Below are 27,681 nucleotides of genomic sequence, written 5' to 3'. Positions count from 1 at the left end.
TAATTTAACGAGCACAAAGCGTAGCTAGTGAGTTTTGGCTTTAATCGAGAGAGACCAACATGTGGCAAATTTCGTTTGCAACGCCATGTTAACACAAAGGTTAAATGGAAACTTCGTTTCTTGTCTCCATCAGCGCAGTTGCATATGCTGACCGCAGTTGGTGCACGAATTTAGTGAATAGCCCCTATCACGTGTTTTCAAAATGTCCTGTTTCCTCTAGCGTCCATGTGTACTACATGTAATCCATGCTTTTTAGCTCTTCAAAGTAAAAACATATCTAGGTACATACATACTTCTAACTATTCTTTGAAATGTCTCTGTTATTATTTTTGAACGGCTTTGTTTCAGTAGCTTGTTTTATTTTTATATTTGATGTTTTTAAATTACAGATACAGAGATGAGCTACGACGTTCGAAAAATATTTCCAAAGTTACTTGAATCTTTATCATAACAGTTCAGGTAATTTTGGAAATATAAAGTAAGGTAAGATGTCCTCTCAAATCTTCAATAAATTCTAGGGTTGTGATTTTAACAAAATATTTTTTATTTAATATGTTCATATACATATTGGATGGAATGTTTATCTGTTTGTCTGCCATGGCATCTACAATTATTGTCAACGATAAGATCAAGAGCATGCATGCAAGTCAATAAAAAAGCAATTTCGCAAGTAGTTAAACATATATTAATAGAAAAAAATATGTTGAATAAATTTATTGGTGTGACTGCGCTAACTTTTAATGTCTTCTTTATATTTTAAATTTATGATTATATGTTTTTATTAGTATAAAAAAGTATGAAAAATAATTCACGTATATTTTTTCAAATGGATATTAGTCATATTAACAAAATATGTAATATGAGTTTCGACATGACGATTGTAGCATAACTATGCTCGAATTCGATAAATGGTGCTGTACTCAAGTTTTTAATGAGTATTAAAAATCTATATAGATTGTTACACTATTTTATTGATCCTAAATTTGAGGAAATTATAGTAAGATTAATAGGTTTTTTTGGTTTGTTGTTTTATGTAATTCCGAATATTAAATATGTGCGGCGTCGCTAGCTCAAGCGAAATTATAAAGATACATAAAACTAATCTTTTAAATTAAAACTTGGAAGTGATTAACAAAAAACATGACATGCTATAGTTATCATATATATTAGTTATTATTTTTGTTTTACTTATATATAATAATAACTAAATATAAATAATATATTATAAAACAATACTAATACCTATAGTGGATTATGAAATTTGAAGTTATTGTGTTAACTACTAAAGGGATCGTCTTCGATTATTATTATTTAGTTAAGGTCACACGGGTGCAATAAAACGACAAATAATTATTTTTGTCTTAATTAAACCACTTGATCGTCCACGTAACTGTAGCAATAAAAATATATAATAATAATAATCAGAGGCTATTATGGTAGGCAAATAGTTAAAAGATCTTGTTACTAAAAGCAACTGCAATATACATTGCGAAATAGTGTTTTACAATAGATCACTTTAAAATGTCCGCAGCACAAAAGTTATATATTGTGTTTTATTGAATCTATAATTGTTTAAAATATTTTCAGATTGCATGAATTGTATTTTTTGGTTCCCACTTTGAATCAACTAAGAAATGCTATTAATATGATGGATGAGATCGATGATATGGAAAGTGAAGATGAAGAGAGCGAGGATGAAGAGAGTGATGATGGGGACGCTGCAGAGAGCTATGAAGAAGACGGCGATATCGAAGAGAGTGAGGAAGAAGATGAGGAAGCCGAGGAAAGTCAGGACGAAGAAGAGGAAGAAGAAGAAGAGGATGAGGAAGAGGATGAGGATGAAGACAGTGATGAAGAAGAGTCAGCTACTGAGAGTGGAGATGAAAAGAAATAAAAAAAACCATGCTACGCGGCTGATGAACCGGAGGAGCTCTGGACAGATTAAGATCAAAGACAGACAGGACAAAAGAAAAACAACATACATTACATAATTTAAAAAGAAACAATGATTTCCATTTCATATATTTTGTGCCAAATATTAAAGACATCTTGAATTAAGTCGGTAACAATTGTACAACTGTGGTACATTCAGTAGTTTGTTACGATTTCATAGGAAAATATATGTATTCCAATTAGATTATGAAAATTACAAATATTAACAAAATATTCAGTAATGTAAAACAAAAACAGTAATAGTTAAATTGTAAGACACGCAAAATAAGTAAACACGTGTTATCAATTTCTACATGTATCTGTGCTATATAGTTCATATATGTCGTATTTTCGGATCTTTATATAGGTATCGATCTTTTATGTAATCAATCAACTGTAATATTTTGTGAGGCACTATCAACTATGCCTTGTCAGCAAGGAATGTCAGAACTTGCCCTGTTTCGAAGTAAGTTACTTTGTCATACTACATTATATATTATATAAATGTCTATTGTTGTTTTATAGATTACTAAAATAACATATATATTTGTTAGTTTGACATTTCGTTCTGATTGGGAAATGTATAAATTGCAATTTTTTAATTTATTGAAGGGAACTTTTTTTTGTTTTATTCGGCGTAGTACGTCCAAATAACGTTATTATGATTGTCAATTATTCAAAATTTTAATATGTGTATATTTGAAAAAGATAGGCTGAACTGTTTAGAATGAAAGTGAGGCTTAAATCGGGAAGGTTGTGGCTTATAATGTTATAAGCATGATAGATAAAAAAATTCAAAAACTAAAATTTATTTTAGAGTTTTCATTTTAATTGTCAGTGTGGTGACTATAACACATGGTAACGAATTTGTATGAGATATTCAATATCTTATATATAAAGTCATATCAATTATAACCTTTGATATCATCCCTTATTATTTATATAACTATTTTATTAACAACTAACTTACTATTTTTATTGTAAGCTGACTATTAGTCCCGGTATCGGATCGTGACATTCTGTACTATAATATTATATTTACTTATATATGTTTTTGTTTTTACTTTGTTTAACCAGATATTATTTAAGACTGGTTGAGAGGGCTAATCTCACTTAAAATTAATTACCTGTATACGAAGTTTTAAACAAAACCATTTTAATATATTATCTAAATGTTAATTCGTAGAAAGTAGAATAGAAGTGTGTATTTTTTGTGCTTAACCTTGTTATTTGAATGTGTTTTCTTCGATAAAAATAAATAAAATTGAAGTGTCCGTCTGTGATTTTAAACTAACTGCCTCTTACAAAGTTAATATGTCTATTTACGAGTTACCAAAACCAAAAGAATTTTTTTTTGTCTGATTGTCTGTCTGTATGTCCAGGCTAATCTTATAAATGGTTGAAAATTACAAATTGAAATTACCGAATTATTATAAGAAGTATATCAAATTTCCGTTTAGTCTTTATTTCATCAAAATCGCGGAGTTCAGATTATCCAGTCCAGAATGTCCTGCCATACTACGTGTTTCGTTCAAATTTGCGTTGTCGTTGTACTGTTCATATGATTATTTTGAGTTTTTCAATAATTTAATTGTAACATTGATAATATTAAATACTTTGTGTATTTAGTAAGACGTGTAAGTCATGCCAAACATATAGTTGTTTTATAAAATGGAATTTCTACACCCGTTATACTATAGAAGGATCAGTATATGGATAATTATTTACTTACTAGTGTGTGTTGTGGATATTTATTACTTCTTCAAGCTTTATCACAGCTACAAATGACATAATTAACATATTTAAACCTTTTTATCCCGTTTATATTTATAGTTACAGAATTATAACGCGTGCGAAGTCGCGGACGAACAGCTAGTATTATGTTAATGATTTCGTATGCAGTCTGTGAAAATCCACTATAGTCAATGAAGTAGACGAAGCAGGGAGATATATCGGCAACAGAAGAGTTGTAATTTAAAGATTATAACGTAAACACATGTAAACTCGGGGAGAGTTCCGCTAAATCCTGAATTGTTTAATTGGAAATAATTGACACCCATAGAGTATAGATATAAATTTTCAATATTGGCTACTTCGGAACTTTTTAATATAGTGTGACAAGGATCTTGTGAAATCTAGTGACTGATAAATAATATGGTTTTGTTATATATGCGTAGAGTAATGACTTTGCTATTTTTTGATGGAAATTTGTTTTATTATTTTTGTTACGTTGTGAAAAATTACGTAATAATGTCACAATCTATATATATGATACACTTTATGACATTAGTTATTTTTTTGCCATAACTGTAGAGGAACGGAAAAATATTTGTCTACATGATATTAAAGAGGAAAATTAATTTTGGGTAGAGACGAGACTTTAGATACAATATCAGGAGGAATTATCGTTAGCATAAATGATTTACTACATGTTTATACAAGCTTAATATATATGCTATAAAAAGTTAAGGAATTCATGGTTACGTCTTTGTTTTACGTTTAATGTTGTACGTAATAATGTATATTATTAAATACTTGCTTAAAAATAATTACATACATAAGTATTTGTTATGATCCGTCGACGGTGCTCTTTTACAAACATTCGTCTCCAAATTGATTTAGCTTACTACATATTGAACATAGACAGTAGATAGATAATAAAACTTATGTAGTGAAAGAATACTCTTTGCAAGACAATCACGTAGCAAATACACCAAAAGACAAAATAAGACATATTTTATATCTTTATAATCTATGACACGTCTTACCAAATTTGACAAAATATTTTTATATTAATATTTGTTTTTATTGACATTAGTATTCAGCCTTCCGTATTAATATTTTATTTATTCTAAATATTTTTTTCAAATCATAATATTTATAAATATATTTTTGAATAATGCATAGTCGCCCAACTTCAATATTTTGTATAATTGCAACAGAATTTTGCGAACGTTTTTCCTTTTGTGGATTGAGAAGTAAGTTAAGTTAGTTAAATATAATATTTATCATTATTTTAAAAGAGCATAATGCATCATCACTCATTCAAAGCTGACAAGCTATAAACACGTTTAAATTTTAAAAAAACCTCGTCATAATGATCGAGGACCATAATGACTCAGTAGATAGAACTTGCGAAGGTTACGGATTCAAATTCGGCAAGAACCTAGTGGTGCTACTATAATGAAGCAATTGATAACTCGATCGCTTTCACGTGCTTAATACCTTTTGAGGAGTCCCCACATTGTGAGGAAACCTTTATATCTTAGAAGAAATTATTCCAAATACATGTATCCACTAATCGCGCTACCCTAGTATGGTTTAATGATCTCCGAACCTAAATAGGAGAGGATGTACTTGGCTAGCAAGAGGATATTACCGGGCTTTTATTAATTTTTAAAAAGACAATAACATAATCATCTCATCATCAACTCTGAATGATTTGTGAATATGCAAATGGATCAGAATAATTTTAACAAGCCTTTTATCATCTGGACTGTGCTACAATTCTGTTAATTTATAATGGTTATGATAAAAAAAACCTTAGTTGAATCATAATTGGGGAAGAATTCTACTATATTATAACAGTTACGTTACATTCAAGATTCTATTTCGAAACGACTTCGACAAAACCGCAACTAAATTGTTGTGCACTTTCGATTCGATTTTGATAAAGTGCCAATTTGTTGAATTAAATTAATTAATATTGAATTAGGTCCCTGATACTGTTATGTTTTATCACACTAAGGCTTTATTACATAATGCTTTCTGTATTTAAAATCATAAAGTTACCCACATGTATTGGGGTATAAAAAAATTAACTCATGGTATACCTACTTACATGCAGCGATCTTATCATTATATTTGCGCAACGTACTTTGTCTTCACGAGAATGCGGCTACTGTTGTCTATCACATATTCATTATGATGTGTTATAGTATGCCTTTAATTGGAGCAATTCTAGCGGATAATTTTATCGGAAGATATCGGTGAGTTACTCAGTTTTACATTTATAATAAACTTTATTTACATACTCTATTTATATACCAATAATTAAAAAAAAAACCTTTTTAAAACATTTGTTTGGCGAAATTTATAATATTTAGCAAATTATAATATTTAGTTTAGCAGATTGCGTACTTATGTACCAACCAAAAGTGTGAGCAATTTCAACTCGATTGGTTTGGTGGAAGATCAGAATTCGGTGAAAGATTTGTCATGTCATCACCGTGAAACTTAGTACAAAACTTGTAAGCCTGTTGGGCATTATAGTAACATAACCTTATTACCTATTTAAGATATTATTTTATAAATCTTTATTCCGCTTCTTTTCAGGGTTATTTTATACTTTTCAATAATCTATTTTATTGGAACGATATTGTTATGTTGTTCTGCGATTCCACCATTAATGCTTCCTCAAACGTAAGTTAATTATACAATCAATTTTAAATGCATACTGGATACGCATGTAATATAGAATTTAATTTAATTTTATATTATGGACGGATAACATAGTATATGGGAATTAAATTGTTAAGAGTATATTCTTGAGAAGGGTGAAGGCATGTAAAAGATATAATGAAAAGTCAAAAAGTCCGCGAAATGGAACGGTTATAAATAAAATAATATAAAAAAAAAAAAATTATCTCTTCAATATAATTTGCTCTCAACGTGTATACACATGGTCAATGAATACAAGTTACAGGACCGAGAAACACGAGTCACCATCGTGTTGAGCGATTCTGACACCTTTAACTTCTAACGTCGTAGCTTTTTTCACAATTATACGAACTGTTGATTTGACTCAGGATTAAAATGATTTAAATTTATCATTAGATCAGATACTTGTAGATAAACCAGTACTGTGAGTACTGTGAGCGGATTCCAAGTCACTATTTATGGTTTCAGCGGACTTTGATAGCTTTGTCAAGAAATTTATCATATGAACGACGTTACAGATAATACCTGTTAATAACGTTATATAAACCATATAATATACTTTTAAAGAATCTTTAAATGAGATAGTACCATAGTACCTATTCGTACACTTCCTTTCTGTTTGCGGAATATTTAAACTATTTTCTTATTTTGTATTCATGTATTAAATATTTAAGATTTGTTGTTATAAAGTAGGGATGTGAATTCTTTTATAACACTAAAAATGTACACTTAAACGTATGCTGGTTTTGTAGTTCCACGTCGATGATTGGTCTTGCTTTAATAGCGACAGGAACAGGCGGTATCAAACCCTGCGTAGCAGCATTTGGAGGAGACCAGGTAATGACATAATCAAAATATATTTAATGATGTTAGTTCTAGGTTTCATACATATTTAGTAATAATAAAATAATAAATTTTCCTTCTAGACTAAAAATTGCAGGCATTTTAAAAAAGTTTTGATTGAATATGGCTAGTCCTTATAGTGATAGAATTAAACGGGACGTTTTTAGTTTTACACATTGATTTACTAGATTTATTTTGCAAAGTAGCCAAAGGTCTAGGTTTTGATAATAAACTAAAGTTTTGTGATTGAGACAAAATATTTGTAAATATAAATTATGGCCCTTTTAATTTTTTTGAGAACAATTAAGTGATAAGTGTTGTAGGAAAATGTAAATAATCTTTAAAAATGTATAAAAAATGCATAATATGTGATTATATACTTGACAATAAATATTTTGTACATCGATTGAAAACCGTTACAAAATAATTGTTATCGTAGTTTTTTATTAAGATATTTATTTTACGGCATTTTGCCTTATCCAATACCAGCTATAATCTATATGTATTTTGCAAGAAATGCCCTTTTGTTCCCAATTTATAAAATCATTCTCTTGAGCTATTACTCGCCTGTATCAGCGACTTTGTATTTTTGTTTTTTATCTAATCTTCATTAAATATGTTGAGTGCAATCGTAACAGTGGAACTTTGACGATGTCGATGTCGATCGATGTTTGATCGACGTTTCATAGATCATTTTCGGACTTTCTGGCTAACCCATAGCTGTAACTTCAGTCTGTCGACTTTGATCAATGGCATCCCTTAGTATTAATGGAGCTTAGAAGCCAAGCATGTTTGTTGTTAAATTGGCTGCAAAGTTGATAGCAATAGATTAGTGTATGTAGTGTTAACTCAGGATATTACAGCGCACTTGAGTCAGACGGAAGGTCGAATTTGTGCCAAATATTCGGTTATGGCCACAACCTTAGCATAATAATTTCCTCCGGACGGATTTCGGCCACGACGGTCAATCTCAATAGAGACTAGCTAACCGCGCAAGCAATATTATAGCACAAGTGATCAAACCAAAACTATAAAATACCTTGGAATAATAATAGACCAACATTAACGAGGGAAAGAACAGATATCAGTGGTGAGTTGACAGACGTATTAGAAAATTAAACTTCATTTTTAAGAATCTGAAGTATATTTGTGATTTAAATCTTCTGAGCTTCATTTTTCACGCTTTTTGTCACTCTTTATTACGTTATGGAATTTTTGTATGGGGTGGTGCAAGTAAAACATCAATGCTAAGCATTGATGTTTTACTTAACTGTTACTGTTTGTTTTTGGTGTAAGCACCAAAACGAGCCCAGAGGAGCCCATATTAAAGGTGCCATTTAAGGAGTATATGTATCCTACCGTTTTACTATATAAAAACCTGCCAGTTTTAACAATTCCCTCCCATTTTTATCCCAAAACAAGCGGCTATAAGACAGGGTATATGATCGACCAACGTATAAATAAGCCTTCACTATTTTTATTAGCCCCACCCGTGTCTTTATAATAAAATATCTATGAATATAACCTTCAAAGAGTTTACTAAATACAATCTCAAGACAAAACTTCATAAATATCTCAAAATTTTAACTTATGATGATATGAGAAACTTTTAAAACCTAAAGTTATAACTTAGCTCAATTTAAAATAATAAATGCTCTTTACAATCATTTGCACACACACACGCGCGCGTACACATGCACGCGCGCGTACATAAATAGGTTACCCATAAGAAACAAATTGCACTATAAAATTTGGTATAAAAAAGTACTGTACTTATCGAAAAATTATAGAAGCAGTATGTAACTTTTGCGTATACTATGTAGTTAGTGACACGCAATTGAGAATTTTGTTTCTACCATATGGTTCACTTAGTACCGAGGGTAATATGAATTGAACTTGGGTTACTTAGCATTATTACATACTACAAATTATTTAGTTACGTGCTTACTGCATTATTTATTATATATACAATATTGTATATTTTGTATTAGAAATAAGCTAAGTTGTAATTTGGATAAATAGATAAATTTATTAATATATACATTAGCTTGAGATTGACATTAGTTCATTGCAATTAAACTAGGTGACGCTGTTAAATAATATATGTAGATAATACACATTAAAATCATTTTTGCGTTGACTACTTATATAAATGTAAGTTAAAAGTGTTGCTTATTCTAAAAACAGTTATGTATTAATAAAATATAGAATAAAATCGACTAGGTAAACTCACACGAGTAGTGGCTAAGGATCTTGTCATTAAAAATTCTACTCGGCCATCGGCGTTTAATTCATTATCATATCACAAGATGGCGCTGTGTGTTTTTGTAGATTGTAAAAGCAATATCCCAAAATAGTTTTTTCTAATATTATAAAGCGTGTAATAAGTAGGTTGTAGATTCACTTTATTGTAACTATTTATTGAAATATTTTTTATTTATTCTAATTTTATAAAATTAATAATTATTAACAAAAATCTTTAGTTGTAGTCAATATGGAACAGACACTACTAGCAATAGTTGTAATTTGGCCTACAGCAACGCTTTCACTCGGCCCTTCTTTCAAGTTTTCAAAAACCACCTTATTGGCACGCTTTGTCCCATGCCTTTTATACGTTCTGATATGAAAGTTTTCACAAAAATGAATGACATCTGTCTTCAAAATGAGTTACAGACCTTGATTACATTATTATCTCCTGTATATAATATATACAGGAATATAGAGAGGAGAGGAGGAAAACCATAGTTTCATTTATAAAGTAAAAATGTATATATTTTTTTTAGTAAAAATATGTAGCAACGAATTATAAAAGAGCGGCGGCGTAGAGGGAAGGGTATGCATGGCATAAGAGAGCATCATGCTGTTTGACGTCACGGCGTACGAGCCGGTCTCACCTTCAAGCAGCGCCAATAATTGATGTTTCGCATCACAAATTGCATTGTAGTATAATTCATTAAATACGCTATTTTTAGTTTTAAAAACACACCATCGGGTTGGACACAATAATCGTGAAAGATACAGTTGTATTTTTTGCTGACTAACTTAATTTAAATAAACAATAATTATTATATAACAAACCACGCGCTATATAGTATCAGGTCAGATTCATTTCTGATTGTTATGAATCTGAGCTGAGCTGAAAAAAGCTCAATTGTTTCCGGTTAACCATCATATTTTTTAATAATTTGTTCTCCATGATCGATTTTACCCTTTAATAAATAAAAGTATTAAATAAAATGCCCCAACATTATTCCTTACATACTAGGGTTATTAAGACTAATGTTAGGATATAAGCATCTCTAACCTAATTTTTATTATTCTTCCTTAAATACGACACAAGTTACACGATTTGATAACACTTCATAAAAAATACTCTATTGAAACATAGACTTTTCCTTCACCTTACATGTAAATACACACAAAAGTCTAAGCAACATGTAAATTTAAATTTTAAAATGGTTTTTGTAATGCTCCTTTTAACTTAAGGCGTAAAGGTCGATATTACAAATTATATAATATATGTTTAGCAAATTGATTTTGCAATAACCTCGAATTGGTCTTTTTAGAAATATAACACCAATTCATACAAATTGATGTAAATAACTCATTCAGTTACTCTTAAAAATCTAAATAACACATTTGAACACATTCAACAAATCACAAGTCGCGCCTATAACGAATTAATTACTTTACCTTACTATCCACCTACAAAATGGCGGTTATAAATTAGAGCGCGTCTTTTTTTTAATAACGCTGTTGTATGGATCAAGGAATCTACTTACTGTATTATATTTTATATATACTTATCAGCTTGCTGTGCACACACACCGTCTTCACTTCGCGAAAATTCCAATATATTTTCTATTTTCCCGCGCTCTGTGATGTGCGCACAATTGTTCTTTTAATAACATAAATTAACAATATTATGTGTACTGTATCACAACTACGTAGTATAAACTAAGGTACGGTAACCGAAGGAAAGTTTTTAAAAATAAAATTGCTAAACAAAATTAATTTATTGTAAAAAAATGGAGTAATTTAATACAAAGTTTGGCTTCCTCTGTTGTTAAAAACATGTCGGCACTGATTATTCATATAACCGATGAGTCTGTACAAATGGACGAACATAAGGCTAAGAATATTCTCAACGTAATTTTCCGCGTTCACGTTTCCATTTATAATAAGTCAGTATGTCAGTCAAAGTTTCATTTCTCTGTATTCTAGTGTCTTTTAAGTTTAATGATTTAAATTTGTTTTTTGCTATAGCTTTATGTAAAGTTGATGATGATGCAGCTTTGTGGTGGAAGAATCCTCGCAATTTACTATTTTATTATTATGAAGAGTGCCTCGTTGGTCTAGTGTTTAGAGGCTGCAGACCCGGAGGTTAAATTTCCAGGTCGGGCCAATAAAAAGTTATTGGGTTTTCTGTTCAAAATTCTCAGTAGCAGCCCGGATTCTGGAAGTTGGAAGTGTGTACACTCCAGTGCCTCGGAAAGCACGTAAAGTCTTTGGTCCTGCGCCTGAACTCTTTCCGGTCGTGTTGGATTGCGCAGACACTTGTGCACTATAATATGTCCTGCATAGTTGGCAAATGTCTATTGAGATTGGCCGAGCTGGCCGAAATCGGTCTGAAGAACATTATTATTATTAAGAATGACAATATTAATAAGGTCTCTTCCTCGATCCTTTTTATATTTTGTTCTCGTATTATACGAAGCCAATGTACTATTCGCAAACTTACATTTATACGTTACCGTTTTACGTAATCTAAATATTGTCTGGATAAAACGTTTTGTTTTGGGCATTTGTATTAATTAAATCAACTTTATAAAAGTTTTCACTAAATCAAAGATCGATTGAAATTCGCTCTATAATACAAGACGTTAGTAGTAAATAAAGCATAAATAAATAATCCTTACTATTATTAATGCGAAAATAAGTTAGTTTGTTCTCAACCGACATTCGTGAAATTTTTGCGTACACCTTCCCAGGGGTATAGAGAAAGGCATGGGGTACCTAAAAAAAAGAAATAAATAAATTTTGGAAAATAAATGGCACTCAAATTCTATTTATTTTTTCCAATTTTCAATGATATCGTAATGGTAACTAACTTGTCTACGAAAATAGATTACATGCATATATCATCGAGGACTTTTCCTGCAGCCAAGTGAAGGCCAAAGGTGTTCACTTCGATTTAATAGTATATTGATTTGATTTATATTTTATAGTTAACTGGGCGTAAACAATGGAGGTGGTCGAAAATAGTTTTACAAAATTGATTTAGAATGTGTTATTATACATACATACCGGTATACATAAACTTTTCGAAAGAAATTCTCTAAATAAAAGTGAAAAACCGCATAACAGTCTGGCTTAGTAGAACTAATCTAATATCTGATGAGTGAGTACTACCAGACGAGCATGCATAAAGCTCTAACACCAGTACCTTAATTTGTGTTGTATTTAGCGGCGAAGGAAAACATCGCGAGGTTGGCACTCGTTGGACGAAAATCTGCCACATTTACATATATCCACCACTACACATTGAACATTGCAATGGGGGTGACATATGCTCTTTTTAAAAAGTCTTTAAAAGAGGTGGATGAAAGAGAGAGTTTAGCCCAGCAGTGCGACATTAATGGCCGTTACATTTTGCTTAAGTGCAATTTTTTTCTAATTTATAGTTTCGCTTGCCCGGGGATAGTCAGCAGTTACAAAAATTCTTTTCAACATTCTATTGTACAGTCAACTTCGGAGGATTTATGGGAATGGTGGTGACGCCAGCTCTCCGCAGAGCCATCATGTGTTTTGGCGATGACGCCTGTTACGCACTTGGCTTTGGTTTTCCTGCAATTCTTGTACTTATTTCAATCGGTAAGTCAATTACAATGCTAGTAAATATTATTACTTATGTTTTATTAAATATTGAATGTATACCCTGTATCTATTGTAATTGTAATTATTCTTATATTTATAAATAAAAATGAATGATTGTATGTTTGTCCTTTATGTGTTTTATCCGAATGTGATGAGGTTTTGGTGAGTTGTTTAGTGTACGCCTGCGGTCCTGGCCTAAAATCCAACATATTTCTTTTTTGTGTTTATCCTTCAATATAAACATTCTATGACTCTTATTGTACCCGTGCGAAACTGGAATGGGAAGCTAGTAAGTATTAAATATTGTGCGTATTATAAGCATGAAATGAATTGAATAATGAAATTAATATGACTTAGCTGAGTTTTTGCAGAGCCTTCTGATAAATGCGATTTATAGTTTTCTTCGTTTGCCCTAATCCGATTTATCATAGAGAGATTTGGTAGAGTGAATTGGATCGGCAGCCTGCCGACGTACTCTCATTGGGAATACTGGGAAGGCGCCGCCATTTGGGTAGTTGAGGTGTTCGAGCAAGAGACGCTTAACAAATTTCTCATAGTCGGACCTTACGACAACGACAAATGAACACAACCCCTCATTCAAATACCTCATACTTTTAGTCGAGTGATTCGTAGCGTTTTGCCCTCAGCATGTGCAATTTTCCGGTAGTCGCCTCAGTGAAAGTATTAGTGATGCTCTCAAAGCTTTTTTTTCTCTTTTGTAGTTATATTTGTTATGGGAAAACCGTGGTATAAAATTAAGCAGCCGCGCGACAACATAACATTGAAGTTTGTTTTATGCGCATTGGTAAGTCGATAACTAAATATAGTTTTATACTCATCATTCACAACCGTGTTCCTCGTTTCACAATAATCCTAAATATCTAATGCAAATATGTTATCACAGACTTAGTAAGTGCCAAGGCGGCAGGCGCGGCGCGGTAAACTTAGCGCAAGTTAGGAATATAGACATACGAGTAGGGTGATCAAATTTAGTCCAACGTCGGATGCGTGGCAAAGTCCTTTTCATATTATATTAATTGTACTAATTGATATTGCATAATACCGTTTCAAAGCTTTTATACCGCGATAACCTTTAAGAGTATCATAGATGGTAAGTAATACTTAAGTGTAACTTAAGTATTCCTTATTAATAATATAAATTTGAAAGTGATGTCAAACGATCAATACAGTAAGTATTAATCTAATGATTTTCTTGCGCGTCTGTCTGCTTATTTCTGATATAAAAAAAATTAGGTACAGAAATGCTTCATGATGATCATTTTTGTTGAGTTTTGGACTAAACTAGACTATTTTTTATCTATGTCACGGTGCTTTTAAATACTATACATTTTAATACCTTTGTTGTTGTTACAAACAAGCTGATACTAAAGTACTAACGATAGTTTTCGATGTTTACGTATTATTAAACAGAATGACGACTACGAAATAAAAGTGTGTTATACTCATCTTATATGAAAAATTAGTTGTTTGAAAAAAAGTTTAATAGTCATTTTTGTTCGATTTTTCTTAATTTGACGAATTTTGTTTTTCTTAAATCAAAAAACTTCCATGATATAATTTTCTTTGCGCCTTTGGATTGGCCTCTTTTAGGATTTTTTATTATTATTCATGACTTTATCTTCGATATCTTAAAACACAGTACTCGTACATATAATATAAGCCAAAATTACTAATTAACACGTTAGTTTCAGGCTTCACGTTCATTAAATAGCACGTCATGAAATATGACACGAAATGGCTTTAGATATTGTTCTCTGTAGCATGTGGAGGCGACTCAAATAAAACGCATTTCTAGTGACGGCCGATCCTGATGCACAATTAAGATTTTTTTTAATTTCGATTATTAAAAGATAACAAGGCCTTTCAATTTGAAATAAAATTACCGCCGGTCTACAATAATATTACGTAAATGACTCTGTGTCATGACTAATTACAAGGGACAAGGCATATGACCATAATATCCCATGGTTTGCAATGCATTAATATTAATGCATTGCAAACCATAGGATAAGTTATCTTAAGGAATGGTTTATTTATAGTAGGTAGGTTGGCTGACGAGCATATGGGCCACCACATGGTAAGTGGTCACTAACGCCCATAGACATTGGCATTGTAAGAAACTTTAAGCATCGCTTACTTCGCCAATGCGACACCAACCTTGGGAACTAAGATGTTATGTCCCTTGTGCCTGTAATTACACTGGCTCACTCACCCTTCAAACAGAAACACAACAATACCAAGTACTGCTGTTTTGTGGTAGAATATCTGATGAGTGAGTGGTACCTACCCAGACGAGCTTGCACAAAGCCCTACTACCACTGTGTTTTATGTGGCTTATGTTCATTGCCGTGCAAATGTCCAAATCGAATGACTGACTACTAGGTCATCTAATTACGAATCTCACTTTCTTACAAAATATGAAATTCTATTTTATCCTTAAAGCGAGAAGGTATAATAGCAGTATACAGATATTTCTTAAAAATTATTGGGGACAATGATGCAGTTTTAAATTTGAAAATGAAATTGAGTAGTTTTAGTTTTAATCAATCTTCGATTTTTTGAACATTGATCGATACTTCAACATCAACACTCATTTTGAAATTTCATTATAAAAAAAATGTTAAGCAAAAGCATTTTCACGGTTCGCTTGTCGTAAAAAATCTACTATTCTCATTAGTGCTTTATTAATTTTCTTTTATTTAAATTTAGATTAACTATAAATAATTTAATAAATGAGTTCTTATTTATATTATACAATGATTGTCACACACCTGCATAATGTAATATGAAATTATCTGAACACAGAAGCTTAATTCTCAATGTCCTTTATCATCGATAATGATCACGAATTCTCTATAATTTCAAATTCATGATATGTTACCTATATCACATAGTTAACTCATAAGTAACTATAATACGTTATATATTTCATTACACCAGCCATTATTTGCGTTTAAGTAGCCATTTTAGATATTTGATCGCTGTGTGGCACTATATTGTTACAATGAATAAGTCTCCCATTTATACTTCCCATTTAAATGCGAATAAAGAAATTTAAAATTGCTTAAATTCATTCGCTCGCATCCCAATTCTCGTAGTGGGCAACGCATTAAAATTATGAGGATTGGCTTATATTGCTAATATCCAACATCAGTATGTCATTTATATGTTTATTGTAATATATTGTTTTGCTTTGAATTTGAATGAGATAATGAGATAATGTTTGAAAATTTTGATGATATATTTCGAACATCATAATCGTATTATTGATGACCCAACTACAGCTCATAACAGTACATAAAGGGTACTCAAGCACATCCATCATTTCAATAGAGCGAAAATAGTTTCAATCAATTTCTCATTTCTAAGGCGACGTAACAGAGGTTAAACAGTTTTTATTTTATAAGTAGTTTACTTTATTAACATTAAAGATTACATTTTTACATTCATTTATTTTTTTAGTATGCAATTAAAAAGCGAATACGGTACAATAAGAATATTGATGGTCCTCCCCGTGGACATTGGCTCGACTACTCAATCGAGAAATATGGAGAGAAATTAGTTTCCGATATGAAAATTGTCTGCTCAATATTATATCTCTACCTTCCTGTGCCGATATTTTGGTCGCTCTTTGATCAACAGGTTTGTCCGTTTCATTTTGACAATATACAGTTTGGTTAATAAATTAGCTTATAATTTTCTTGTGCAAGGAGTGGTACAAATTAGAATAATTAAAATGGTAATTTATCATAATGAAATAGGATAACTTTTTTAAATAATACTATTTCACTGGTTGGATTTAATTAAAAAAAATATATATAAATACAATTTCTTACATCGCTAATGTCAAATTATTAAAAAAATAAAAAGTAGTAGCAACTACCTTCCTCCGTTATCATCAGAGTCATACTTTTTAAATATAAAATGCAATATATATTTAATAAAAATATAGAATAATACAAAAATAAGCTCTTTTAGGCTATTTTTATTTGTTTAGTAACGTTTATGTTTTTAAATACATACATGTTTATTCCTACACTGCGTTAATTAAAAAATAAATCTTATTTTTAAATATCATTTAAAAATAAGTCTGGTCCTACAAATCCTTAATGCCTGGCGTATCCTTGGTACCAAACTATTATTAAAAAGCATTATTTGGCTGGTACTTATAGTGCCATGTTTAATAAAGTATAACTATGGATGGTTTAAGATTTAAAACTTAGAGACACAGTAACTTTTGTTAAGCTCAAAAAATGTCTATCCAACGATGTATTACACGTCGCTATTGGAGGGTGGGACTAAAATTTGCATTAGCATTTATACGAAACGCGTATGTTAATATGTAAGGCCGAAGGTCACTCTACTCCAGCATGTATAGTGTAATGGCCGCAACATATAACAACAAAAATGCGTTCTTTTTTATAACTTTTGAAATACTCAACTGATTTTGATGAAATAAAGACTAACCGGAAACTTAAGATACTTTTTATAATAATTGACTTAGTTAATTTGAAATTATGAGCCGTTTCAAAGATTAGCCCGGAAAAACAGACAGACAGACGAAAAAAATGTTTTGATGTTGGCATCGGCGATGCTTACGCCGGGGGGAGAACATCTCCGGTCTTCTTTGGCGGACCAGATCAGCGGAGGCACTCTACTCACGCTGCCGTCGCGTGGCCAACCTTTTGCGACATGACACTTTTGCAGAAGAAGACCATGACGGAAATAACGCTCGGCAATGACAGATTTCCGCTGACTATAGCGATCAGGGAATGCCTGCGGGTGTGCCATAGCCAGTGGCGCACCACACGCGTTGCAGGAGGGTAATACCATCCGCCTCGCTATCCCGTGCCGGTACTTACCGAATCAGCCGCCTAGTTCAACAATTCAAATTGTTGTTTTTTTTACAATAAACGTAATTATATACAATAAATGTATATAAAAGTTAAGCCGCTTAAAGTTGCTTAATGCATTAGGTGCAACTTTACGATAAAAGTATTTTTAAATCCACTTTTTCCGCTGTGAACACGCTGTTTAAACCATTTAACAATTATCGTTTTGTTTAGTGGAGATTTATTTAAAAGTTTTTTATATTTTATGTATCTCTCATTTGATTCAGAATTAAGAATAAAATTTGCAAAATTTTTACTATTATTATTGCCATTATATCGAATTATAACTCGTGTATTTTTATTTGATTACAGATTCGAAAATTAAATCAATTTAAATTAAAATATACTTTATTCAAGTAGGCTTTTACGAGAACTTTTGAATTGCCATTTTACAAAATTATATAAAATATAAAGCTATCACCGGTTCAGAATGTAGATTCTACCGATAGTCTAAGCGGCGACCGCATAAAAGGGTGGTCATAAAATATAAGTACAAAAATGCACTCTATTACCTTTTGGATATTATAATAGTGGTCCACTATTATGGGACACTGCAAAAAAACGCTAAAGCACATTTTTGTGTTATTAACAGGGATCACGTTGGACTTTTCAAGCCTCTAGATTGCGAAGCGAAGTATTCGGCGTAACATTGATGCCTGATCAGCTTCAAGTGATGAACCCCGCAATGGTATTGTTAATGATACCCATGTGTCCAGGCGGAGCTTGGCCACTGTTACCTGATCTCTCTTCGCTACATAAAATGTTTGCCGGTGGTATCCTAGCTGCATTGGCTTTTATTTGTGCTGGTATACTTCAGATAAGTATAGAGGTATCTACTTATAAATAAGATTTATGTTTAGTAACATAAACTTTTAATTTAGTTGAAAAGATATTTATGAATTATATATTTGATGTAGGCATAATTATTTAGATGTTTTATGCGCTAGCGTTCAACTTTACAACCGCCGGGGCATGAACAGACCGGTATCGTAGCACTGAATACATTAGGATGTCCGGTCGAATTATCGGTAAGCGGCGAGGGCACAGCGCGGGTGGACGCACGCGGTACAGCGCTCATGTCCCCTTTGCCTCACCGCACATATGATGTCACTGCGATCTGCCCCTACGAGTGCGCCGGTAGAATCATGAAGCGATATACCGTCAGAACACATCTGAAAACTGTTGCTGGAATGGTTAATTTTTATCTGCCTATTAATGTTATGTACACGATGGAAGTTTGAGATAGGGCAGCAACGTGATAAAGAATAGATGTTCAACCAGTGCCTATCGTGAGCGCTCTCTTAGTAGGCTCTTAGGATCTTAGCAATTAACGTGTCCACAGCCTAGTGGTGACACAGTATTTTTTTGTTTTGATAGTTTTTCAATAGCAGAACTTAGCATTGCTGTCCATTTTCAAATTATGATTTTTGATAACTATATTTTCATAATGTTCTATTACTTATAAATTATTCAATGTAGTATAATTGTCTGCAGTTTATGCCGATCATTATAGGACAAAATTCAAACGATGAAGTATCACTCTACTTTATGGATCCAGGAACGTTTGTGAAGTCACTAACGGGAAAACCGAAGTTGAAGTACGATTTTAAACAATTTTAAATTCATGGCTCTGAACGAAATTAAATAACTAAGTTATTCTCATTTTGTTAGGGTGGTTTATATAGGTGATACGGGACCAAACAAGAACGTGACGATTAATGTGGAAACAGAAAAGAGATTGAATGATATTTACTACGTGTCGAACACGCCGGTCGATCACATCGGAGAGTCCGCATACATGTGCCTACAGCCAGGAAAGTGAGTCATTTTTTTATATTAGCATTTGTTGTAAATAATATAAAGAAGCAGTAAAATTACTTAGAATTAACTGACAGCGCCAATTAGCAGAACAATTCATTATATACTTGGTATTTTCTTTATTTTACATTGGTTGTTCGTATCGTTGTTTTATTGTATATAAGTATTTTGTTTTAAAATGTTATTGTAAAGGCTAAAAGCTAATGGAAGCTAATGGATTTCTATAAAAATAAATTAATAACTCTCCATACATGCTGTATTTTAAATTGAGTTACGTATTAAAGTTTATTGACCTACATTTAAAAAAAGTATAAATTATTTTATCGTTTCGGTTTGACCAGGTTGAATGAGTTGTATCGGATAGATAAAGCGATAACGACTGACCGTTTGAGCTGCTCAGTTCTTTGATCATATCCGCTTTATCATACTAGTTGCATAAGATTGTAAGTATTATTTGTTTGTTCTCAGTGGAATAACTACTAAAAACATGGTATGGTAATCATTAATTTAAAGCATTACGTCAAAATAAAAAAATAACCTTTACTATAGACAAGATGAAATCAGGGCCGGTAACTTGTTAAATATACTTTCGTATAAAATTAGTAAATCGTAGAACTACGTATTTTGGAATTCGGTGGAATTGTCAAGTAGCATTTGAAAATTCTAGTGACACGGTTAGATTTAACTTCGAAATTACAGCGTTTATTGTAAATGACACGACGAGAGACCCTCGTAAACGGTAATGCCACACAAACTCGTAGTACATAATCACTTATCAGGTCTCTTCAAGAATGTCCTTGGTTACCTGAACTGAAAACACAAAAATGAATCGATTTTATTTTATCTTTTTAGGCTTTCGGTGTTTCCGAGTTCACTATCCGAGAAAAATAAAAGAGATATACTGATATACTGCGAATAACCATTTCTTACAGAGCCCAGTCGCTGCCAAATGTATGATCGAAGCCGCAATTTACACGCCTTTACACAGTGTCATTATTATTTAAACTTTAACAAAGTATTGATAAGTCTTGATATTTGTCGGTGGAACGAGTAATGATTAAATGTGTGCTATGATGAAGTCCTCGCCCACGTATCTTCTATTGTTATTTGTCTGGTTACATAATAGATAATAAGAATGTTTGCCTAAGTGCCTGTGCGTTAAATTAAAAACATATCGGTTAATATAAGTAAAGTAAAAGAAGTTCTATACAAAATATTTATTTATGGGTATATATTATATCACGTTCATGGACATTAGATCAACATACAGGATTGTATAAATGATAAAGCGTGGAGTTATTCAAAGTGTTTGCTGTTTTTCATGTTGAATATAAAAAAATATGTAGAATATGTAGGTACCTAATTTAATATTTTAAAAGATTAACTGTTAATTTTGTTGCTGATTCTTATTAGTAATATCTACATTTCGAATGAATTTATTCATGAAAGTTACAATCAAGAATACTTGTACGAGCTTACTTAATTAAAATACTTATATATTTTTGATTATTAATATTATTTATTTTTTAATATTTATACGAGTAAATTATATTCAACATTTTCATGGTATTAGGTTCGAATGGCGCGCTTCGAGTGCTGATGGACAGGTGACAGGATCGGGGCAAGGGGGCGTGCGCGCCGGTGGCGTCTACGTGCTGTGCGTGCGCGAGCGTCTGGGCCGGCTGGACGCGGCAGTGCTGCACGCGCCCAACCCGCCCAACGAGCTGCAGTTAGCATGGATTGTGCCACAATATCTGCTCGTTTCGATGGCAGAGATCATGTTCGCAGTCTCGGGGCTCGAGTTTTCATTCACGCAGGTAATCTGTTTTCGATTACGGATTCTATTATTTTGCTGTGCTTTCAATATTTACAAAGACATTTTGATACTCTTATTAGATAATTAGCTGCTTAAAGAAAGAAGCTAAAGATGATAGCCTGGCTATGGCTAATGGCTAACGGTCTTACAAACTTGTTTAGCGGGTTATTAATTAACCAATACTGTGTCTTCATCTTTCGAATGGCACAATAACTATAGAAATAGCTGCTAAGCAACCTTTATAAGTAAGGCCGTTACAGTTTAAAAATTAAATATTATTTAAAAAAAATTGAATCAATATATCGTATATACAACATTACTGTTATACAAAAAGTGGGTTATTTTTTTTAAATTTTATTTCCAGGCTCCGAAAAGTATGAAGACTATCACGATTGCTGCTTGGTACATGTCAGTAGCTATAGGAAATCTCATAGTCATCCTTGTAGCACAAACGAAGATATTCGAATCTAGGGTAAAAAGTTTTAATTTTCACTAATACTCTTCATTTGTCTTCCATCAATCAACTGATCGTAATACGCAGACGAATAGTTTCACACAATACATAAATTACAATTGCTTTTACATACAAACATGTACACGGCATGCTCATTAAAATATTAATTAAACAGTTAGTTGCTATTTATATATTAATAAATAACTAACTAAATTACAATAATTAGCAATTATAATTAACAATAATTTAGAAATTTGTAACTTTAAAATATGTACAAAATACGCTGTAGGTAAAAATGCTTCCCATGTCTACATTATTGGGCACGGCTACCACATACTCAAAAAAGTCAATGGATTACTCATTAATCAATTTTAAGCCATTTTAATATAGTTTTCACAGTTCCAGTGAGTTTATTATCATTATTTTTTAATTATAAAAATACTACTATAAATACTCTCTATCAATCAATACTATAAAAATACTCTCACAATACTATTATGAAGCATTAAAATAAGAATAAAATACTTATATAAATTACTTTTGTAATGCCTGACTGAAAAATTTAAAAAACCAATACACATATTGCTTATATAATTATATATAAACAAAATACCACTCTGAATGATGTCCTAAACTATCCCTTCCATTGATTTGAAATTTGTCGCAGATACCCCTTCCGACGTAGACGCTCACTAAGAATGGATTTTACGCAAATCTTATCGGATATTCTACCGCAAAACAGCATCGCTTGGTATTGTTGTATTCAGGTTTGAAGGGTGCCAGTGTAATTACAGGTACAAGGGACACAACATCTTAATTTCCAAGGTTGGTGGCGTATTGGCGATGTAAGCAATGGTTCAAATTTTTTACAATGTCAATGTCTATGGGCGTTGGTGGCCACTTACCAACAAGTGGTCCATATGCTCATCTGCCTACCTATACTATAATAAAAAAAAAGTTTTCTCCTCATTTACCTAGTACAGTTTCTTCGCTTTCAAAATTGACTGTTGACGTGACAAGCGTGAATTTCAAATTCTTGCGTAATTATCATTGCGATGAAAATTTGAAACCTCGTCGATCAATTGTAACGATTTAATTATGTAAGTCTTTGAAAGGCATACGCTTCAATTCAAGCTCCAAGTAATATAATATTCTATATGTTGATACTACCATCCTGGCTTTACATGAAAAATCAGGGGTTCACCCCGTGGCTGTCTATGTAATCATAAAATAAAAATAAATATTATTATGTTCTTTACAGTTTTGACGATTGATCCAAGTGACCTATCGTCACGTACTGAGACTTCCACGATCGTTTTTATCAAACGTCTATTCAAAAACTCTAGAAACATCTCTCATAATTCTAGTCAAAATTGCATAATATAAATAGATACTCTTGAAATCAATGGATTGTTTATTTTTGTAAGGATTTAAGACTATCATCATATCACGGCATTTTCTGAATATTTTCTATCTGGATATATTTTGATGAGCTGAAATACTCCAGTGGTTAGAACACTTGATCTTAAACGAAGAACACGTGAATCAGTCACGCGGTGAAACCTTAATTTTTTATGTAAAGCCAGGACGTTTGCAAACCCAGGCAAGCACCACTGAGGTTTCATGTTAATAAAACCCGTATACAAATTTTCATGGAGCTAGTCCCAGTAGTTTTACGTCGGCTGTACGTTGATGTAAGTCAGTCAGTTATATATACAGATATATAGGATTATTTTTGGCATATTTTATTTTCTATATGAGGAACATAATTGTTTCGGATGACAACAAGCGTTTAATGGAGTTTATCAAACATCACTGAACTCGTATCTGTAATATGAGTATTATTATAAAACACAGCCAGCTAGGTAAAACACAGACAATGTGTTGGTCTCATTCGTTATAGTTGAAAATAAAGTTTTAATGGAACTATATAAGAAACAAAACATATTATCTGAAAATTATCTCTTTCGGTTGGAATTAATTAATAAAATCCGCATCAGGTAGTTATGGAAACCTTTTGCCGCGATCAACAATACACCTAACGAACAAACGATAGGACACCTATCGATTCTGTTAGGACAGTCAACAGGCAAAGAGCACCCGAGGTAATGTCATGGCAACGGCGGGCAGCTGTATAAGTCTGTCAATTCCTTTCCATGCACATTCACACACTACACTAACCTCAAATAAATGGTATAAGTCTAAGCGTTTTTTTAAATTTCGAATGATAAAAATGTTTAATTATAAATATAAAATATGAGAAAAATCTAAATATATCAAGATTAATTATTTAGTGTGTCACATAAAAATACAACAGAATAATATAACTTGACATTTCATTTTCCTTATTTAAACAAACGTTTCATTTATTTCGAGTCCTTCGAGAACATATGAAACGTATTCGCTGCTATACTTTATGCTCATGTAAAACATATAACAAAAACAATTAACATATTGCATTTCTGTACGTTTAGGCGAAAGAATTTTTTGTGTACGCTGGTATGCTGATTGCTGCCATGTTTCTTTTTCATCGGATGGCTGAAGGCTATTGTTCGAGAACAATAGAGGGAGACGGATCCTCTACAGAAAGTCATCCATTATTACAGCACACACATTCCAGGGTTAGATATTTTTATAATAACTAAGATCTATCAACTAAATTTATGTCGGTTTTGTAATGTAAGCAACACCGTTTTTATTTTTTCTGGGTTGCACTTGCATCTTGATCAACAATGAGACCGGAGCATCGTTTGTATACGTGACAAAAGCGAAATCCGCCCTATTTACTTTCTATGCTGCTTCTTACGTGTCGATCTATTCTATATAACTTCTGTACCTATAAAAGATATCACAATAGAAATGTGTATTAAATGATGATAAATATTTGTCTATCGACAGACAGTATTTCAAGCAAATAAATTGTTTAGGTATTATGTAAATATATCGTATGTAAGCGGACAAGATATGTATGACGAAATTCTATATACAGACATAAATTAATAAAAATAATTTATTCGATTTTTAACATTTATATATAATTTGTATGAATATTATATACTCTTTATATTTTTCCTTTTTTATTGGAATACGAAATTCTTCTTACAATCTCTTTTCTTTAGTCAGCTGTCTAGAGCAAACGAGCTCTTCCCTTCGTTCTGAGTTTGAAGTATTCGTATTTCGAAAGGATTGTATGAAATCATCTTTACAAGTAGTACACAGAAATATCTAAATAGCTCCACGCTATATTATAAATTTATATGAATATATAATAAAAATTTTGATCTTCTAATTTCAACGCTCACGTGAGCTTCAAAATAAAGTATTTTGATTATCTTAGTTTCAATTTTAAACATTTTATAAACTGAAACAAACCAACGTATGTGACGTTGGTTTGTTTCGTCATTGATTGCATACATAACGTGATAATAATATTCATTCTGTCTTTATATCCATCATTATTTAAAGTGATAAAACTATTTTGTAAATAATTGATGTATTTTTTTATTAAGAATCCAGAGGTATCTCTGGATAATAAACAATATATATATTATAATATAGGTGGTATCAGTTCATCCGGCGAAAACATCTGGAAGTCGTCCGCACAGTGAGCCGGGTAGCAGTGCGTCGTGCCTGGGTCGCATGGAACGAGCGCGATCATCGGCCTGGCCCGCGCACGCTGTCGTCCACGTCGGGACACCGAGCACCACTGATCGGAGAACAGCTACATTAGCTAAAGACTAACTTACACTTTGTCTTGTTAAATAATTTAATTAGAATTGTAGAGCCCATGGTTGTATGTGTATAATTTAAGCTCTTCTAACTTTATAAATAATTAATTAACTATCTTTATAAATGTTTAATTGTGAATAAACATTCGAATGTATTGTTCGATTTAATATCTTAATGAAATAATGAATACCTATTAGATGGAGCTGTTACAATACAATCGGAGAAAACACTTGAGACTGAGTAATTCGACTTATGAACCGATTTCTCGTGAATGAAGTTGAGAGTATTGTTTGTCGAAACAATTGATACTATGATTCCTAAGAGCGGATACAGTAACTTCTATTTACTAAAGGACTACTACTCACACTTACTCTACTACTTACACTTATTTGTAATATGCAAAATAATATTCTAATTAATTTGTTTTCGAAGATTGTATAGTTAAGTACCATTAATTATGTTTTAATTTATACCCGTTTGGTCAAAAGCCTGATTTTATTATGACGTCAGTCGTAATGGTAGAATTGTGTCGTGGAGTAACTGCCGTTATAAGCCCCCGAAGCAAAAGGAGAACATTTAAGAAATAAATAATAACAAAAATAAAAATGTGGACAAAGGTGGTATTATACCAATAAGGTATCTCTTCACAGTAATCTTTAATTACTGTGAGGAGAATAACTAAAAATGGTCATAATAAAAATAATAATGAAATATACTAAATTAAACAATATCTATACTAATATTATAAAAGCATAAGTAGATCTTTTTGTATATTACGCTTTCAAGGCTAAACTACTAAGCCAATTTTGATAAAATATTTCACGAAGCGAGCAAGGACATAGACTACTTTTATACCAAATACTCAGCCCTCTCACCCTAAAAAGCATGAAAGGTCGCGGACGAATACTGGGAACGAAGTTATAATGCCCCTTGTGCCTGTAGTTACTACTAAACTATATATAAAAAAACTAAATATTGCTGCTTAGCGGTAGAATTTCTGATGAGTGGGTGGTACCTACCCAGAGGGGCTTGCACAAAGCCCTACCACCTAGAAATATCATCTATTTAACTGTTTAAAGATCGTAAGCTCTTTTCTAATTGTTGAAGGGATTTGAGCAACTTCTACTGTTTCGATTGATTCAAAATTTAGTATCCTGTGACTATAATAATATTCCAATAACATGAAAACCTTTGCTTGATGCTGTGCAACAAGTCAGGGCTACCAACATTACATACTGGAATCAGTAGGATATCCAACCTATAACAAGTTAGAACGTGTTTATGATAATATATTAATGGCCTCACTGAATAGTTATATATAACTATGTATATGGTTCATAGATATATTTGTACTTATTATAGGTTTTTCGAAGCAGGGCTTTTTAGATTTTTAATTTAAGTTTATAATATAAATAAATAAAAAATACACTCGAAAGGAAAGCAACATGGTACGTATAAAATTGTTTGAAATTATATTTCTACTCAACGTATCCTGTAAGATTTGGTAAAACTCTTATTGTTATTTTCATTTTTGAAGTCTACTGCTGCTAAACTCAAGCAACTTGTTTTGTAATCCCTTTCAGTCAGATCTTTGCAACAGACGAGAAGATGTAACTAATTAGTTTAATTTACCAACAACCTTTTCAGCAACCTTTTCACAAAACATATTTTATATTGAACTTATTTTAGGTACATATCTAAAGGAGAATGTAAATTTTGGTCCCACCCGCCAATAGGTACGTTGGACAGGTATTTTTGAGCTGAACAAAATTTAGTCCGTTCAGAGTTATGCTTTATTAAACATGGCAGTTTAAGTAATAGCCTATTAATGCTTTTTTTTGCGCAGGAAAGTGCGGATT

The 27,681-nt window shown here is 31.9% G+C and overlaps 2 protein-coding genes across 2 annotated transcripts; both read left to right on the top strand.

The window, feature by feature from the left end:
* The first annotated feature begins 396 nt into the window (after positions 1-396).
* Positions 397-2,403, top strand: LOC126780279 (histone H3.v1-like). The gene is made up of 2 exons (XM_050504604.1): positions 397-483; positions 1,588-2,403. The coding sequence occupies exon 2, from the start codon at positions 1,646-1,648 to the stop codon at positions 1,892-1,894; it is 249 nt and encodes an 82-aa protein (XP_050360561.1). The 5' UTR covers positions 397-483; positions 1,588-1,645; the 3' UTR covers positions 1,895-2,403.
* Positions 2,404-17,805: 15,402 nt separating this feature from the next.
* LOC126780620 (solute carrier family 15 member 2-like) lies at positions 17,806-25,834 on the top strand. Its single transcript, XM_050505235.1, has 9 exons — positions 17,806-17,895; positions 18,598-18,693; positions 18,953-19,198; positions 19,500-19,603; positions 19,677-19,823; positions 21,397-21,640; positions 22,004-22,111; positions 24,568-24,714; positions 25,652-25,834. Exons 1-9 carry the CDS (start codon positions 17,806-17,808, stop codon positions 25,832-25,834), a joined length of 1,365 nt encoding a protein of 454 aa, XP_050361192.1.
* Positions 25,835-27,681: the final 1,847 nt, after the last annotated feature.

The sequence above is a fragment of the Nymphalis io genome, chromosome Z (assembly GCF_905147045.1).
Source record: "Nymphalis io chromosome Z, ilAglIoxx1.1, whole genome shotgun sequence".
In the NCBI taxonomy this organism is placed as follows: domain Eukaryota; kingdom Metazoa; phylum Arthropoda; class Insecta; order Lepidoptera; family Nymphalidae; genus Nymphalis; species Nymphalis io.
The sequence above is the reverse complement of the archived record's forward strand: the minus strand, read 5'-3'. Positions and strand labels throughout refer to the sequence as shown.